Here is an 18,816-nt window from a genome sequence, read left to right on the forward strand (position 1 = left end):
GGAAAATAAATTGACCCCTCTTTTTGTGGCAGCCTCTCAAATACTAGAAGACTGCTATCATGTCCCCCCCCCCCCCCGTCCTTCTTTTCTCTAGATTAGTTAAACCCAAATTTTGCAACTGTTCTTCCTATGTTTCAGTCTCCAGGCCTTTAATCATCTTAGTTGCTCTTCTTTGCACTTTTTCCAAAGTCTCAACATCTTTTTTGTAATGCGGTGACCAAAACTGGATGCAGTATCCCAGGTGTGGCCTTACTAAGGATTTAGAAACGGTACTAATATTTCACGTGGTTTTGATTCTATGCCTTTGTTTATACAACCAAGGGTTGTATTAGCTTTTTTGGCTGCTGCTGCTGCACACTGCTGGCTCATGTTTAAGTGATCGTTGCTACTTGCTCTGCTTTCAGGTGCTTTGCAGAATCACTTGGTTAACTTCTCTTGGCTAGTATTATATCTTGCTCCCATTCAAAAACATTTTTCAGGGCATCTTAACATTAGAATTAAAAATCCACTTAAAAAAGGATGAGAGAGATTATTCAGAGTTTTCAGTAAATAGCTTAACTTTGGAATGGAGAGTAAGTTCAGCAGAGTGGTGTAAATTGCTTTAAAATAGTGACATGAGATTAATGAGCAATAATAATTTCCCATACTAATTTTACTTTCTTTTCCAGAGGGAATTCCCCAAATTCTTCACATTCCGTGCCAGGGATAAGGTAAGGGTTAATCTTTTTATTAATGTTTATTAATGTATTTATTAAGACAATGAAAGCAATATTTTTGAACGTATGTGCTAAAATAAGCCCTCCCCTCCAAATAAACCCTCCTCAAAAATATTGCAACGCAGCAGCAGCCATGAGGTGGCCACACTCGCTGCCTCCTGCATCTTAAAAATAATAAGACCTCCCCAAAAATAAGGCCAAGTGCTTATTTCAGAGGTCAAAAGAAAAACAGACCCTGTCTTATTTTCGGGAAAACATGGTAGCCCAACCCCCTGCACAAGCAGGAAACCCTTAACCACTTCAGACAAATAGTTGTCCAGTCTCTTCTTTAAAACCCCCAGTGATGAAACACCCAAAACTTCTGGTGGCAAGCTGTTCCACTGGTTAATTGTCCTCCCTGTCAGGAAGTTTTTCCTTAATTCCCAGTTGCTTCCCTCCTTGATTAGTTTCCACCCATTTTTTTTGTCATGCTCTCTGGTGCTTTGGAGGACAGGCTAATCCCTTCTTCTTTGTGGCAGCCCCTGAGGTAAACAAGTAGGTATATAAACTAGATAAATGAACCTGAGTTTATTTATTTAGGTTATTTGAATGCCACTCTTTCCTGAAAGCTTGGGATTGGATGAGAAACCTTAGTGAGCGCCATGTCGTCTACCCTCAGTTGTGTAAAATGTGTTTGCTTCCTTCCCAGTTCGAAGAGGACAGAATCTACCGCCACTTGGAACCGGCCTTGGCGTTCCAGCTGGAGCTCAACCGAATGCGCAACTTTGACCTCACCGCCATCCCATGTGCCAATCATAAGATGCACCTCTATCTGGGGGCAGCAAAGGTTGAGGCAGGAGCGGAGGTTACCGATTACCGATTCTTTGTCCGAGCGATCATCCGCCATTCGGACTTGGTGACTAAGGTGAGGCTTCATTTATTTGTGGCCCTGCGGTTGGATTATGAATGGGTCCCGGAATTGCAGGGGGAGGGGGGGGGCAGATAAAATCAGGGTAGGGTTTCTTGAGTTAAAAAAATGCTGTGGAATGTGACAACTTGCCGCCGCCATTTTGTGTGGCCAACTCACCATGTGACAACAGTCCAATTTAATTATTCCATTTAATTATTTAAAATAAATTTTAAAAATATTTTAATTTTCGTCATGTTTTGACATTTCATTCTGTCTCCTCCTTTTGCATCAATGGAGATTCTCAATCATCCAGGTCATGGTTGTCCCAAAGGTGTTTTTTCAGGAGGCAAGTGGGCTTTCTTGTTTTTTTCCTTTGAAGACGTTTCGCTTCTCATCCAAGAAGCTTCTTCAGCTCTGACCGGATGGTGGGGAATAGAAGGGTTTTATACTCCTTGCAGACAGCTGGTCATTTGCATCATTTTAGAGTATTGTTCAGGGGTGGGTTCCTGCTAGTTCTAACCTCTTCTATAGAAGAGGTTCCACAAATCTACAGTACCGTTTAGAACCAGTTCCAGCTCCCTCCCCGCCGCCCGTCCGCACATCATCAAGATGACGAGCGAGAGGAGGAATTCTGGGAGTTGAAGTCCACAAGTCTTGAAGCTGTCAAGTTTGAACACCCCTGGGGATTTTTTTCTCTAAAGGATTAGGGGTGCAAGGGTCTTGTAACTTGACAGCTTTAAGACTTGTACGCTTCAATGCCAGAGTTCCTGAGCCAACATTTTGGTTGCTAAGCAAGAGCGTTGTTAAGTGAGTTTCACCACATTTTACAAGTTGGCCACTCCCACCTGGTCACATGATTGCCAAGCCACTCCCACTCTGTCACATGGTCGGCCAGCCACTCCCACCCGGTCACATGGCTGGCAAGCCACTCCCACAAAGCAGGCCACACCTACAGAAGAGGTTCTAAAATTTTTTGAAACCCACCACTGGTATTGTTGAGGCCACTTGGAGGTTTATCTGTGTCCTCAGGGTCACCTGAGTGGTGCAAATGGATGTGGAGCAGTGGTGGGTTCTGGCCGGTACAGGCGTACCAGTGGCAGTTGGGAGCAGCGGCCACTGTACTGGAACGGTGCTTTGGAGGGCCCGCCCGCCCGCCCTCGTTCCTTACCTCTATTTGAGTTAACCGGGCCATTTGCACGCACACATGCATCAAACAGCACCTACGCGACCTCCACCGAGCAGCTGGAGCATCACAGGGCAGTGGGTGTGCATGCGTGCGTAGTGCATGTGCCCATGGTGGACGCCCGGCCCTGTTGCAGCGTATCGGTTGCGACGGGATCCGGAACCCACCACTAATGTGGAGTCTTCTTGGCTGCAGGATGTTTTTCTCTGCCCTGTGTTCCCTTCACTGTTGAAGACAGGTTGGGGTTGAGTCTGTGTTGTCTGCATCTCAAACTGAAGCACAAATGGTTCCTGATTCTAAAAGAATGCAAATGACCAGCTGGATCTTCATTTTCCCAACCTCAGAAGGATGGAAGGCTGAGTCAACCTTGAGCCAATCAGAATCGAACTGCAGAACTGCCGGCAGCCAGCAGAAGTAGCCTGCAGTACTGCATTCTAACCACTGCGCCACCACAGCTCTTAACTTCCGGTAATTCTGCCCTGAGTGATACATAACCCTAGAGGAGATCAGGAGCTGAATAGAACTAAATACAGATAGTCCTCAACTTACAACTGTTTGTTTAGTGATTGTTTGAAATGACTGGAAAAAGTAACTTATGACCATTAAGATGGCACTGAAAAAAATAATTTATGAGCGGTAAGAGCCAAGGTGGTGCAGTGGTTAGAGTGCAGTACTGCAGCTACTTCAACTGACTGCTAGCTGCAGTTTGGCAGTTCGAATCTCTCCAGGCTCAAGCCTTCCATCCTTCCGAGGTGGGTAAAATGAGGACCCAGATTGTTGGGGGCCATAGGCTGACTCTGTAAAGCGCTTAGAGAGGAATGTAAAAGCACAATGAAGCGGTATATAAGTCTAAGTGCCATTGCTATTGCTAAGTTACAAGTTTATTTTTCCAGGAAGCATCATTTGAATACCTACAGAATGAGGGGGAGCGCTTGCTCTTAGAAGCCATGGATGAGCTGGAAGTAGCTTTCAACAACACCAATGTGCGCACCGACTGCAACCACATTTTCCTCAATTTTGTCCCTACCGTTATTATGGACCCTTCAAAGGTAGGTTGTCCTCCTGTCCCTGATCCTCACCCTCTCTGCCTAGGCAGTGCCGAAAAAGGTAGAACAGTTGCTATACCAAAAGAGCTGCAAAACAAGTGTCCCGGCAGGAATCTTTTCCTAAAAAAAAAAATATTATTTATATCCCGCCTTTATTATTTTTATAAACAACTCTGTGTGTGTGTGTGTGTGTGTGTGTGTGTGCGCGCGCGATTGGTCCAAAGTCACCCAGCTGACCTTCATGACTTAAGGCAGGACTAGAACTCATTTTCTCCTGGTGATTGGTCCAAAGGACTGGAAAAGAGCTGATGTGGTTCCCATCTTCAAAAAAGGGAAAAAAATAGATCCAGGAAACTACAGACCTATCAGCCTGACCTCAATACCAGGAAAGATTCTGGAAAAAATAATCAAGCAACGAATTTGCGAACACCTAGAAGCAAACAAAGTAATATCCAAAAGCCAACATGGATTTGTTAAAAACAGATCATGCCAGACTAATCTTATTGCATTCTTTGATAATGTGACAAAATTAGTGGACCAGAGGAATGCCGTTGATATAGTTTACTTGGACTTCAGTAAGGCTTTTGATAAGGTAGACCATAACCTACTACTAGATAAAGTAGAAAAAAGTGGGTTGGACAGCATTACCACCAGATGGATTCGTAACTGGCTGACCAACCGCACTCAACGTGTAGTTCTCAATGGAACTGCATCTACATGGAGAGAAGTATGCAGTGGAGTACCCCAAGGCTCTGTTTTAGGCCCAGTACTCTTCAACATCTTCATCAATGATTTGGATGAGGGAATAAATGGGGAACTCATCAAATTTGCAGATGACACCAAGCTGGCAGGAATAGCCAACACTCTAGAAGATAGGCTTAAGATACAGAAGGATCTTGACAAACTTGAACATTGGGCACTATCTAATAAAATGAAATTCAATGGTGAAAAGAGTAAGGTTCTACATTTAGGCAAGAAAAACGGAATGCACAGGTACAGTATAGGTGGTACCTTCCTCAATAGTAGTAACTGCGAGAGGGATCTTGGAGTCCTAGTGGACAACCATTTAAATATGAGCCAGCCGTGTGCAGCAGCTGCCAAAAAAGCCAACACAGTTCTAGGCTACATAAACAGAGGGAGAGAATCAAGATCACGTGAAGGGTTAATACCACTTTATAATGCCTTGGTAAGGCCACACTTGGAATACTGCATTCAGTTCTGGTCGCCACGATGTAAAAAAGATGTGGAGACTCTAGAAAGAGTGCAGAGAAGAGCAACAAAGATGATTAGGGGACTGGAGACTAAAACATATGAAGAACGGTTGCAGGAACTGGGTATGTAGCTTAAGAGAAAGAAAGACTAGGGGAGACATGATAGCATTATTCCAATATCTCAGAGGTTGCCACAAAGAAGAGGGAGTCAAACTATTTTCCAAGGCACCTGAGGGTAGAACAAGAAGCAATGGGTGGAAACTAATCAAGGAGAGAAGCAACTTAGAACTGAGGAGAAATTTCCTGACAGTTAGAACAATTAATCAGTGGAACAGAAGTTGCCTCCAGAAGTTGTGAATGCCCCAACACTGGAAGTCTTTAAGAAGATGTTGGATAGCCATTTGTCTGAAACGGTGTAGGGTTTCCTGCCTAGGCAGGGGGTTGGACTAGAAGGCCTCCAAGGTCCCTTCCAACTCTTACTATTGTATTGTATTGTATAAGTCACCCAGGTGGCCTTCATGACTTAAGGCAGGACTAGAACTCATTTTCTCCTGGTGATTGGTCCAAAGTCACCCAGGTGGCCTTCATGACTTAAGGCAGGACTAGAACTCATTTTCTCCTGGTGATTGGTCCAAAGTCACCCAGGTGGCCTTCATGACTTAAGGCAGGACTAGAACTCATTTTCTCCTGGTGATTGGTCCAAAGTCACCCAGGTGGCCTTCATGACTTAAGGCAGGACTAGAACTCATTTTCTCCTGGTGATTGGCCCAAAGTCACCCAGCTGGCCTAACTCATTTTCTCCTGGTGATTGGTCCGAAGTCACCCAGCCGACTTTCATGCCTAAAATGGGATTAGAACAGTGGTGGGATTCAATTTTTTTTACTATCAGTTCTGTGGGTGAGGCTTTGTAGGCGTGGAAGGGGAAGGATACTGCAAAATCCCCATTCCTTCCCCACCCCACTAACCTGCTTTCCAGCTCCGTTCTCCTGTTCAGGGCAACAAAAGAAGGCCAGCTGGGAAGCAGTGGGGGCGGGGCCAGCCTATTTGCCGGTTCTCTAAACCCTTGTTCCCCAACCCCCGGGCCGCGGACCGGTGCCGGTCCGTGGATCAATCGGCACCGGGCCGCGCGGCCGCGCACGTGCCTAGAGTACGCCGCACACTAATTTCTAACTGCCGCGCAGCGCCAGCGTCGCGTATTTGGTGTGGACACGCACACGCGGTCTCCAGGCAGCTCCAGCTAAACGCAATTCATTGCCGCCTGACTTGTGTGACTTCAGGATTCTCCTTAATCAGTGTAGGTCAAAAATAAAAAAGGGAAAGGGGCACTTCAAAACAAGCGCCCCTTTCCCTTTTTTCTTTTCGACCCACAATGATTAGGGAGGATCCTGAAGTCGGGCGGGGCTGAGAAGCGAGGAGGGAGAAAAAGAGACAGAGGCCAAGGAGCTTCCCCCCCGCCCCCTCCCAGCAAAAATCTAACCGGGGAGCCGGGCGGCAGATTTTTGCTGGGAGGGGGCGGGGGGGGGAAGCTCCTTGGCCTCTGATTCTTTTTCTGCCGCCTCGCTTCTTGGGGCTCCACCAATGGGGGAGCAAGGCCTGCCCAGCGTCAGGCTTTGGGCTAACACAGAGGTCTGCAAAGTTGGCTGTTTTAAGACTGGTGGACTTCAATTCTCAGAATTCTGGGAGTTGAAGTCCACCAGTCTTAAGAGCCAATTTTGCCCAGGGATCTGCAAAATTGGCTCTTAAGACTGGTGGACTTCAACTCCCAGAATTCTGAGAATTGAAGTCCACCAAGGGCATCAATCACTCTCAGAATTCTGGGAGTTGAAGTCCACAAGTCTTCAAGCTGTCATGTTTGAAGACCCTGGGTTTTTTTTTTCCTAAAGGGTTAGGGGTGCAAAGGGTCTTGCAACTTGACAGCTTTAAGACTTGCACACTTCAATGCCAGAGTTCCTGAGCAAACATTTTGGTTGCTAAGCAGGAGCGTTGTTAAGTGATACTGACATTATATAACACTGGAACCATCTCGTTGCAAAGAAACAAGCTCAGGGTTCTCATTGATTTGGCATTCTAGTGAGTTAAATAAAATAAATCACTTTATATTCATTTTTTGGTGTAGCTGTATTTTATTTTGAAGGCATGTTTAAATACAATTAAATTAAAATTATTAAATCAAAACAAGCGGGCCACGGAAAAATTATCAAACATTTACCGGTCCGCAGCGATAAAAAGGTTGGGGAGCACTGCTCTAAACTATTCAAAATTTCCGCTACTGGTTCTCCAGAACCGGTCAGAACTGGCTGAATACTACCCCTGGAATAGGACTCATTTTCTCCTGGTGATTGGCTCAAAATCACCCACCTGGCTTTCATGCCTCTAAGGCAGGATTAGAATTCACAGTTTCCCGATTTCTAGCCTGATGTTTTAACCATTAGACCAAACTTGCTTTCTTCATCTTCCTAATGAAAATGAGAGGAGAGGATATGTTGTTCTCGTTTCTTTCCTTGTTACCGCAATTCATTTCATTTAAAAATGGGAGCTTGGAGCTGTTTCCCTCCTATTTTTTATATTTTCTTTGGAACTGCACCTCTCTTATATGGTAAGTGGCTCCTTTATTTTAACAAAATTCACTCTGTGTTCTGGGGAGCCTTTTCAGATGAAAAGTGGGATTCCCCCCTCCCCGAAAAGCAATAAAAAATAAATAAATAAATAAATAAATAAAATACATACATACATACATACGTCATACATACATACAAACATACATAAATCTATCTATCTGTCTGTCTGTCTATCTATCTATCAACGTGTGTGTGTGTGTGTGTACCAGCATAACTCTGGAATGCCTCGAGCAATTTCAACCAAACTTGGTACACAGATGACTTACTCTCTGGAGAAAAATATTGTGGGGATAAGACACCCCTAAACTCCTCGGGGTGTGTGTTCTGTTAAGATACAGCCTGTTGTGCCTTTAAATGGCTTCTACCGTACAGCACAGTGGAGTTGCCATGGAAACGGCTTTACAGTACTCTACAAGGGGGCTCCCTCTGGTAAGGGGGAAAATCCAACAATAGAAATTATGTTTGTTCTGGACATTTCCCCCCTATAAATAAATACCTGGGCATCGCGGGGTTATCGGCTAGTAAACAAACAAACAAATAATCTAACAATTTCACTTCCAATTGGGTTTGCCACGTTCTCGATACTGTGGAAAGAGCTTCTACAGAAGGTCCTTGAGATCAGAGACCGTCTCTGACTTTCTGAGCGAACACGAGTCCTGCCTTCCACTTGCCTTGTTTTTAATATGCACTATTTACCAAACAGCAGGTATATTTGGAAGTTTAATAAAATGGCAGAATAACCTGCCTCCGAGCGGTAATCCCCATGTTGATTTAAGGTGCTCTGGCAACTGAAACCCAGGGCGTGAGTACTGTTTTTTGTAGATGCAATTTTGCCGTTAATGTTTCCCTCCCCATTAGCGTATCAAAGGATTGGGTGAGTGGGGAAATAGATTTGTATGAAGTCCTCCCCAAGGCAACACATTACCCCATTCCCTCTTCTGCCTCTACACGTAATACACAACACACAATTACCCACAATCTTACACTGAACATCAAGGTGACTAGATACAATTGTAGAATCAAATGCAACCCCAAAAAAGAATAATCAGGTCTCATTGCTGTATTTATTTATTTAGCAGAGTGCAGTGGAAAACTTTCCTCCCAGGAAATAATAGGAGGGACTCCTGAACCAGCTTGGTCAAATGGTTAGAGCGCCAGGCTAAAAACCTGGAGACTGTGAGTTCTAGTTCTGCCTTAAGCATGAAAGGCAGCTGGGTGACTTTGAGACACTCTCTCAGCCCAATTGATCTCACGGTTTTGTTGTTTTGGGGAAAATAGGAAGGGATGGATGTGTTTGTCGTCTTCAGTTGTTTATAAAAAACAAAATAATAAAGAGGAGATATACATAAATAAAATAAATAAATTCAAAAGGAGGCACTCATATTTATACATTGTGAGAAAGAAAAAAAAACAAAACAGTCATACATAGGTGTAGGTAACAGATGTTCTAAGCCTAAATATTCATAATTAGCTAGATACCTGTGCTTCACGATGAAACAATGTGATCAGGCAATGCAGGAGAATTCTGGTTCACTCTGGTTCAATCCATTGGCTCAGTGGTGGTCGGTCATTGAAATACATAAGGGAATATGACTCCCACCACCTTGAGTCCAGAAGCATTTCCATAGGTGGAAAGCGTAGACATTTTGGTGAGGTACCGACATTTAGTACTGTAAGGAACCCCAGACCTCTCCTGAGTGAAAGAGTGGAATGTCTGCCAGTTGGAACTAAGGTAACGGAATGTGAGGTAACTGGCAGTTGGAACAGAGTTCTTTTCAGGTGGGAAGGGGGAGTAGAATGTCTAACTCCTTAACATCAGAGCATCTTAACATAAGGCAACTGGCAATTGGAACAGAGTTCTTTTCAGGTAGGAAGGGGGAGTAGAACTCCTTAGCATCAGAGCATGTTAATTACTGTATAAGAAATACTAATAATCTGGTGGTCATTTCAAAAAATCCTTTCTTAGTGAGCACCTAGAAGCCAAGAGGAACATACATGCCAAGTTTCAAGTTTGTAGGCTTTACGGTTTTAGAGATTTTCTGATGAGTGAGTGGTATTTGGCTTTTATAGAGAGAGAGAGATTAGTAAAGCTCAAGTTACTTCCCTGCCCTTCTACTCTTACTGTCTTCAAGAAAGAATTATTGTGAGGGGTCTTTGGTGCGCTCTGAACATGATTTTTTTCTTGCAAACGTTTCATTACCAAGCTAGGTAACATTGTTAGTGCTAGCTGGGTAATGAAACGTGTGCAAGAAAATAACTACACTCAGAGGACCCCTCATTTCAATATACAAATATTCTCTCCTGAAAGAATTATTGTCTTAATAAAAAGAAACAAATCCGTTCCTGTTGCCATAGAAGTTTGAGAAACTTACTGAGAACCAAGCACGTCAAGGTTGTCTCAAGTAGCACACATGCTTTCTATGCTTCTGTTTTGCTAACCCACTCCCACAATCATTTGTTTTCCTCACACAACCTCAATTTAGCACAACAATCCAGATTAAAGCCTCTGCAACAGCCTCTCCTTGCACACACACGAGGGAAAAGGACCACACCGTCTCTCCAGGTCACTGGTTCCATTGTCAAAAACTACTTTTATTCCTTGGAGAGCTGCTTCTCACATACAATGGGAATTTGCGCCTCTGTCATTTAAATCAGGGCTCTCCCACTTCAGCCACTTTTAAGACACCTGGACTTCAACTCCCAGAATTTCTCAGCCAGTCATTCTGCCTGAGGAATTCTGGGAGTTGAAGTCCACAAGTCTTAAAAGTTGCCGAATTTGGGGAGACCCTCTGATTTTAATCCAGTGATTCATATCCCATTAGGACTGTGATGGCGAACCTGTGGCGCACGTGCCACAGGTGGCACGCCGAGCCATATTTGCTGGCACGCCAGCCATCAACTCCGACGCACACATATTTTTGGCCTGCCGGGGGCAGAGGTGGGTTCCTGCCAGTTCTAACCTCTTCTATAGAAGAGGTTCCACAAATCTACAGTGCCATTTAAAACCCTCCTCCCGCCCGTCTGCACATCATCAAAATGAAGAGCGAGAGGAGGAATTCTGGGAGTTGAAGTCCACAAGTCTTAAAGCTGTCAAGTTTGAACACCCCTGTTTTTTTTTTCTAAAGGGTTAGGGGTGCAAGGGTCTTGTAACTTGACAGCTTTAAGACTTGCCTGCTTCAAATGCCAGAGTTCCTGAGCCAACGTTTTGGTTGCTAAGCAAGAGCGTTGTTAAATGAGTTTCACCACATTTTACAAGTTGGCCACGCCCACCCGGTCACATGGCTGGCAAGCCACTCCCACCTGGTCACATGGCTGGCAAGCCACTCCCACAAAGTAGGCCACACCTACAGAAGAGGTTCTAAAAAATTTTTGAAACCCACCACTGGCCGGGGGAGGCCTTTTTCACCCTCCGCAGGCTTTAGGAAAGCTTCCAGAGGTGTGTGTGTGGGGGTGAAAACGGCCCCAATGGGCCAACTGGAAGTTCAGAAACAATCCATTTCTGGCTTCTGGAGGGCCTCCAGGGCAGGGGGGGGCGCAGGAAGGCCGTTTTTGCCCTCCCCAGGCTTCAAGAAAGCCTCCAGAGCCCGGGGAGAGGTTGTGCGCACATAGGTGGGGGTGGGTGGGTGTCGAGCATGCATGCGCTGGGGGTGGGGAGGATTGGTGTGGGCATGCATGCGCACATGATAGCGTGCTCGCACACAATTGTGGCACGCAATAAGAAAAAGTTTTGCCATCACTGCATCGGGCTATCCATATCACACATGAGGAACAGTTGCAGGAACTGGGTATGTCTAGTTTGATGGAAAGAAGGACTAGGGGAGACATGATAGCAGTCTTCCATTTAAGGGGCTGCCTGTCAAGGTTCCAAATAGCATCCTCAAACAGATAATACTTGGAGGCTAGAAATTCCTCAAAGTTCCAATTTATGAAGAGAGCCATGTTGGCACATCTGGGAAAACCCGAATCTGAAAGCTTCCAGGTTTTCCCCAGCCATCCTCAATTCCAGAAGAGGCCTTGATCTCCTGGTTGAATGACTTTGCAAGCCTTGCGTGGTGTATCCTCAAATTCTCCTATCTCACACGCTCCCGTTTTTGTCCCTTAGATCGAGGAATCTGTTCGGAGCATGGTGATGCGCTACGGGAGTCGTCTGTGGAAACTCCGAGTCTTGCAAGCTGAGCTGAAGATTAACATCCAGCTCGCACCCAGCGGCAAAGCTATTCCAATCCGGCTGTTCTTGACCAACGAGTCTGGCTATTACCTTGACATAAGCCTGTACAAAGAAGTGACAGACTCCAGAACTGCCCAGGTATGTCTCCATCAGATGAAGGCAGGATTATCATTGGAAAACTGCTTCTCTATGCTTAGGCCTCTTTCTCTGCGGCTGTCAGCTCCTGTTTCAATGCAGTGAAACCCATGATAGGTGGCATGCGGAGCCCTCTCTGTGAGCACGCTAGCCGTCGCCCAGCTCAGCTCCATCAGGCATGTGCACGCACCTACCGCCGGCCAGCTGATTTTTGGGTCTCTGCCGCGTATGCAGGAGACATGCATAGGGGCGGGGGGAGCACGGGTGTGTGTGTCCCAGGAGACTTCAGGGAGGCCCGCTAGACCTAACACTAGGGCACGGGAAGGTCGTGCACATGCACGGGGTGTGTGTCACACATGCAGGTGCAGGGGGTAGGGCATATTGCATTCTGGGTGTGGGCACGCATGCAGGCGCAGTTGTGCGTGTGTGCACGATTTCAGCACGTGAGGATGAAAAGGTTAGGCATCACTGCCCTTGACTTACCACCATTTGTTTACTGGTTGTTTGAAGGCACTGAAAAAGTTGATGTGGGAGCATTTTTCACACGACCATTGTAGCATCCCCATGGTCAGGGGTCAGCAAGCTGCGGCTCCGGAGCCGCATGTGGCTCTTTCCTCCCTCTGTTGCGGCTCCGTCACCGGTCGGCGCCACAATTTTGAGAGGAGCTTCCGGTGGGGGAGGGGAGAAAAGCACAGTGCGCCAGGAGAAGACTCTATGGCAAGGGGAGGGTTTTCCAGTTGTCTCCGCAATTGATAGGGCTTTTCGTTATGACAGGTAGAGGAAAAAGGACGCCGCGCTAGGAGGAGACTCTATGGTGGGGGAACTGAACTTCCGGTCAGCTCCAGAATTGAACAGGGGGCTTCCGGTTAGGACCTTTGTGGCTCCCGGTGTTTTCTTTTCTGTGGGAAACGGGTCCAAATGGCTCTTTGAGTGTTTACGTTTGCTGATCCCTGCCCATGGTCACAAGATCAAAATTCAGTCACTGAATTTGGGAAGTCAGACTCATTTAATAACGCTGTTATGAACTTAACAACAGCAGGGATTCACTTAACAACGGTGGCAAGAAAAGTCATAAAATGGGGTAAGACTCACTTAACAACTGTCTTGCTCAGCACATGGCAATGTTGGGCTCCATTGTGGTTTTAGTCAAACGGTCACAGTTTGCTTAGTGACCGTTTAAAGTTACAACAGCACTAAAAAAAGTAACTTATGACCACTTTTCACACTTACGACCATTGCCCCATGGCCACATGATTTACATTTGGATGCTTCACAACTAACTCACAGTTATGACGGTTGCAGTGTGCCGGGGTCAAGTGATCCACCTTTTGCAACCTTTCGACGAGCAAAGTCCATGGGGAAACCAGCTTCACTTCACAACGGTGTTACTTATTGAACAACTGCAGCGATTCACTTAACAAATGTGGTGAGAAAAGTTGTAAAATGGGGCAAAGCTCACTTAACAAATTTCTCACTTAGCAAACTAAAGTTTGGGCTTAGTTGTGATGGTAAGTCGAGGACTACCTGTACAGGGATTCCTCAAGCTACAACTGTTCATTTAGTGATTATTTGGAGGGGCTGAAAAAAGTGACTTACCATATTTTCGGAGTATAAGACGCACCTTTCCCTCATCTAAAAGTGGGTGGGAATTTAGGTGTGTCTTATAGACTGAATACGGGCATTTTTGGCCTCCCAAGCCTTCTGTGTGTCGTGTTTTCGCCCTCCCAGGCCCCCAGAAGCACTCTGCGGGCCAAAACCAGGCGCGTTCTTGGCAAAAACAGACCATGTGGAACACTGTAATGCTTCTGGGTCCCGGGAGGGCGAAAACGTGATGCATGGAAGCCAAAAACTATTTTTTTCTTGTTTTCCTCCCGTAAATTTAAGTGCGTCTTATAGTCCAAAAAAGACAGTATTTATTTTTAAAATTCCTATGCCACCCACCCTCCCTTTTGAAGAAATGCCCGGTGCTTTAAAAGATGACAAAAATGATTAAATGACAGCCGGTCCTTACAGCATCCTCATGGATATAACTGTCACAGCACCCCCATGGCGACTGACCTGTGTTTATGACGGTTGCAGCATCCTGGGATCATGTGATCGCTATTTATAACCTTCCCAGCTGGCTTCTGACAAACATAAAGTCCATGGGGGAAGCTGGATGTCAGGGTCCCAAATAGCATCCAAAAGTAAATCATAATCCGAGGCAAAGTCTTGCTCAAAGTTCCAATTTATTAAGAGAGCCATGTTGGCACATCTGGGGAAAACCCGAATCTGAAAGCTTCCCGGTTTTCCCCAGCCAGTTGAAAGTTCACGATCTTTCCCCCATACCCACAAGTCCATCACATGGTCCAATCTCCCACTCCCATGCTGGCACTTCCACCCATCCAGCAGTTCCGGTCAGGTGCAGAGGTGCAGAGACAAAGGATGACCTTGGCTTTCTAGAAAGAATTTTGTTATGGCTACATATCATCGAACTCCGTACAATCCCCCCTCCCCTTTTCCCACAATAGAAAACAACATAGTAGAATAATAGAAAGTGTGGCAGCACAAAGATCCAAAAGGGAATATGGCTGCAGGCCTGACACTGGATTTGCTTAACGATGACGCGATTCACTTAACAACTGCAGGAATTTGCTTAACGACGTTTCCCCAAAAAGGTCATAAAATTGGGTGCGACTCACTTAGCAACCATCTTGCTTATCAGTGGAAATTCTGGTCCAAGTTGTAGTCGTAAATTGAGGACTAGCTACATTGACTCAAAAATTCTTAACTGCTTTCCTGATCTGTTGAAAGGCAGTTTCCAGCATTCTCGGCTAACCAAGGGCTTAAAGCTTGTCGAAAGCCTTTGCGGAATCCAGATTGAGGGATTAAAAAAGAAAATCACAATGATCTGACTTAATCCAGGATGTACATTCTCTTCTTTTCAGATTATGTTCCAGGCTTACGGCGATAAGCAAGGGCCCCTACATGGGATGCTGATCAATACTCCCTATGTGACAAAGGACTTACTCCAGTCGAAGAGATTCCAGGCGCAGTCCCTGGGGACAACCTACGTGTATGATATTCCTGAAATGTTTCGGCAGGTAAGGACTGTGGAAGGGGTCCCGAAGGTGCTTTTTTCAAGACCCTCATCAGAGCCTTCCCCAGACTCCAGGACTGGCCCATCTTCCTCCCCAACCTCCTCACTGTCCGAATCTGCTGCCAGCTCTGCCGGCCCCTGGCGGGCCACAACAGTCTCTGTGATGACATGGCGTCCGGTCAGGGGTCGCAAGTCACAGGTTGAGGACCATTGCTCTATCAGATATATTGAGATCGAACCTGGATATAGGCAGACAATAAATTTTACATTTTTTTTTTTTTTTTACAAATAAAGGACTGCATTCTCCCCTCCCTCCAAAGGTGCAGGGTCATAATAAAAGTAGGGTTTATTTTGCTGGATTTCACTGAATTAAAGTGAGATTAAATCGTTAAATACCATTCGGAATTACTCCTGCTGTAATGCACCTATTTTTTCTGTCCTGCTACAAAACACAAGTTTGTGTGTTTGTGTGAACACAAGCTTGTGTTCGGCAGCAAGTCTCGGAGGGGCAATTACCCGTGAGCCCGAAGGCTTATTTTAGTTTACGCTTTCTACTTAATCTAGGTTGATTGAAAACAAACCACGATACGCAACCCAGGTTCAGGATACAGAATCTTCGTTTCTTGTTACATTTCAACCAAGCCCCAAAGATCAGAGTGATTAGAAAAAATAATGAAAAGGCTATAAAAATAATCAAAACTCCCCCCCCCCTTCTGATTCCTATAGGCTCTGATCAAGTTATGGGACTTTATGAAGGAGTTTGCGATTCTCCCTGCCCCGCCTTTGCCTTCTGAGGTGCTGACATATACAGAGCTTGTCTTGGATGACCAAGGCCAATTGGTACAGATGAATCGGCTTCCTGGAGGGAATGAGGCAAGTCTCCCTCTTTGGTTTATTACCTGCTATTTTTACAGAAATCTCAATCTCTCCTGTGCCCTCTTCGCTCTCTCCCTTTCTCCTTTCCTCTTTCTTTCCGTCTCTCCCTCTCTTTCCTCTCTTCCCCCCTCTTCTCTCTCTCTCTCTCTTCTCTCTCTCCCTATCTTTTTCTCTCTTTCCCTCCCTCCCTCCCTTCCTCTCTCCCACTCTTCTCTCTCTCCCTATCTCCTTCTATCCCTCCCTCTCTCCACCTTTTTTCTCTGTTCCTCTCTCTCTCCCTTCCTCCCTCTTTCTCTCCCCCATCCTACCACCCTTTCTGTCTCTCTTCCCTCTCTTTCTCTCCCTCTCTTTCTTCTTTCCTCCTACTCTTTACCCCTTTTCCCTCCTTCCCTCTCTCTTTCCCTCCCTTCCCCTCTTTCTCCTTTCCTCCTCCTCTTTCCTCCTCCTCCCTCCATCCTTCTCTCTTTCCCACCCTCACTCTCTTTCTTGATCCCTCTTATTCCCTCACCTCTCTTTCTCTCTTCCTCTCTCTCCCTCCCTCTCTTTCTCCTTTCCTCCTACTCTTTACCCCTTTTCCCTCCCTTTGTTTCCCTCCCTCCCTGTCTTTCTCGCTCCCTCTTACTCCCTTCCTTACTTTCCCTTTTTCTCTCCCTCTCCCTCTCTCCCTTTCTCCCTCTTACTCTCCCCCATCCTCCCACCCACTCTCTGTGTGTCTTTCTTCTTTCTCTTGCTCTCCCTTCCTCTCTTTCTCCTTCTTTCATCTTTCCCTTCTCTCCCTCCCTCTCTCTTTCCCTCCCTTTTTCTTGCTCCCTCTTGCTCCCTTCCTCTTTCTCTCTACACCTCTCCCTCTCTCTTCCTCTCTTTCCCTCCCTCTCTACCTCATTCCCTCTCTCTTTCTCTTCCTGCTCCTTTCTCTCTCTCCCTCCCTCTTTCTTCCTCATTCCCTGTCTCAACAACCATTTTCTTTCGCTGACATGTTCAAAGTATGGTTGAGATTTTGGTTTTTTAAAGCAGTAAAACAACTTGGCATCTCAAGGATTGTTTTTCAAACTTTTTCCAAATATTGAATCTTCTGTCTGCCCTCCCAATATCGAAATTATGAAGCTCTGAGGAATCCTTGGTGCTCTCTGAGCTTGGCTGTTTGCTTGCAGACATTTCCCTACCCAACTTAGTAAGATCATCAGTGCTAGTGAGTGTAGGATTTAGTGCCCGCTTATATTCAGTAGCTTGTCCTGCCAGTGTCAGTGAGGGTCTGGTTTTCTCCTTGATTGTTTGCTTGCTTTGTCTCGTGTGTACTGATATATGTTACCTAGAGTAGTTTTTTAAAAATTTAGTTTGTCAAACGTGTACAAGATAACAGGTATAAGTATGAACATGGACATGAACATAGGAAATGAGTATAAATAAATGGGGACAGTAGGACAGGGATGTAAGGCAGGATGGTGAGCTTATGCACGCCTCCTTTACGGACCTCTTAGGAATGGGGTGAGGTCCACGGTAGACAGTTTAAGGTTGAAGCTGTTGGGGGGGGGTTTGAGGATGTAACAATGGAGTCAGGTAGAGCATTCCAGGCGTCGACCACTCTGTCGCTGAAGTCGTATTTTCTTCAGTTGAGTTTGGAGCAGTTTACCTTGAGCTTGTATCAATTGTTTGCTCGTGTATTATTGAGGTTGAAGCTGAAGTAGTCGTTGACAGGTAGGATATTGTAGCAGACAATTTTGTGTATTATGCTGAAGTCAGACAATAAGCAGGGCAGTTCCAGGTTGTCCAAGCCCAACATTTCGAGCCTGGTGGCATAAGGGATTCTATTGTGAGCAGAGGAGTGGAGGACTCTTCTCATGAAATACTTCTGGACCCACTCAATTGTCTTCATGTCCGATAAACAGTGTGGATTCCAGGCAGACGAGCTGCATTCAAGAATTGGTCTGGCAAAGGTTTTGTATGCCCTCGTTAGCAGTACAATATTACCGGAGAAGAAGCTTTGCAAAATTAGGTTAACAGCTCTTAATGCCTTTTTGGCAATGCTGTTACAGTGAGCTCTTTGAGTTTGGGTAATGAAACCTCTGCAAGAAAACTGCCAAGCTCAGAGAGCACCAAGGATCCCCTCATTTCAACCCTGAACTACAAATATCCACTTCTATTGGCATATTAAGCCATGTTCTGCTACAGACCATCATGCGTCTTCTTATCTGTGTGAACTCTGAAATGGTTGTTGGAAAAAACAGAAAAGACCCAACTTCATTCTTTGTTTTCACTCTGGGCTGGGCTTATGGATAAAAAATGAGAATGGGGCTTAGCTTAGATCGGTGTTTTTTCAAACGTGACAATTTAAGGATGGACTCAATTCTCAGAATTCCTCAGCCAGCATATTATTGTAGTTGGTCACATAGTCAGACATTCAGACCGGATTTGGCATTTTTGTTCACCTATCAAGTTCTCTCTAAGGATATGCAGAGATCGTTGTTTGAGGGTGTTAAAATTAAAAGTGTTTTTTTCCCCCTGTATGGTGGCGCAGTGGTTAGAATGCAGTATTGCAGGGTAAGTCACTGCTCACTGCCAGGAGTTTGATCCTGACTGGCTTAAGGTTGGCTCAGCCTTCCATCCTTCCAAGATCAGTAAAATGAGGGCCCAGATTGCTGGGGGCAATAGGCTGACTCTGTAGGCCACTTAGAGAGAATGGTAAAGCTCTGTGAAGTGGTATATAAGTCTAGGTGCCATTGCTATTGCTATTTTTTTAATGGTGTTATTATGGCCATCCACTCCAAAAGACTCGGGGGGGGGGGGAGGGGGGCTTACAATATCAAAATACGCAATTACAGGTTTGGTACACTTTGCCTATGGATTGTCAGGCACTAAAACGTGATGTCCACAGGTGATAATCCAATAATAAACTGA

The 18,816-nt window shown here is 45.5% G+C and overlaps 1 protein-coding gene across 4 annotated transcripts in view; it reads left to right on the top strand.

Annotated features, from left to right (window-relative positions):
- The window catches only part of ACACA (acetyl-CoA carboxylase alpha), a 298,570-nt gene that overhangs the window by 166,312 nt on the left and 113,442 nt on the right, over positions 1–18,816 (top strand). For all 4 annotated transcript variants that reach the window (XM_081945356.1, XM_081945358.1, XM_081945357.1 and 1 more), the window contains 6 exons: positions 669–710; positions 1,405–1,620; positions 3,682–3,837; positions 11,766–11,969; positions 14,894–15,049; positions 15,772–15,918. In XM_081945356.1, coding sequence (XP_081801482.1) covers positions 669–710; positions 1,405–1,620; positions 3,682–3,837; positions 11,766–11,969; positions 14,894–15,049; positions 15,772–15,918 — 921 coding nt within the window. The remainder of the gene's footprint in view (positions 1–668; positions 711–1,404; positions 1,621–3,681; positions 3,838–11,765; positions 11,970–14,893; positions 15,050–15,771; positions 15,919–18,816) is intronic.

The sequence above is a fragment of the Natrix helvetica genome (genome assembly GCF_964273705.1).
Source record: "Natrix helvetica genome assembly, chromosome: 2".
Classification (NCBI taxonomy): Eukaryota; Metazoa; Chordata; class Lepidosauria; order Squamata; family Natricidae; genus Natrix; species Natrix helvetica.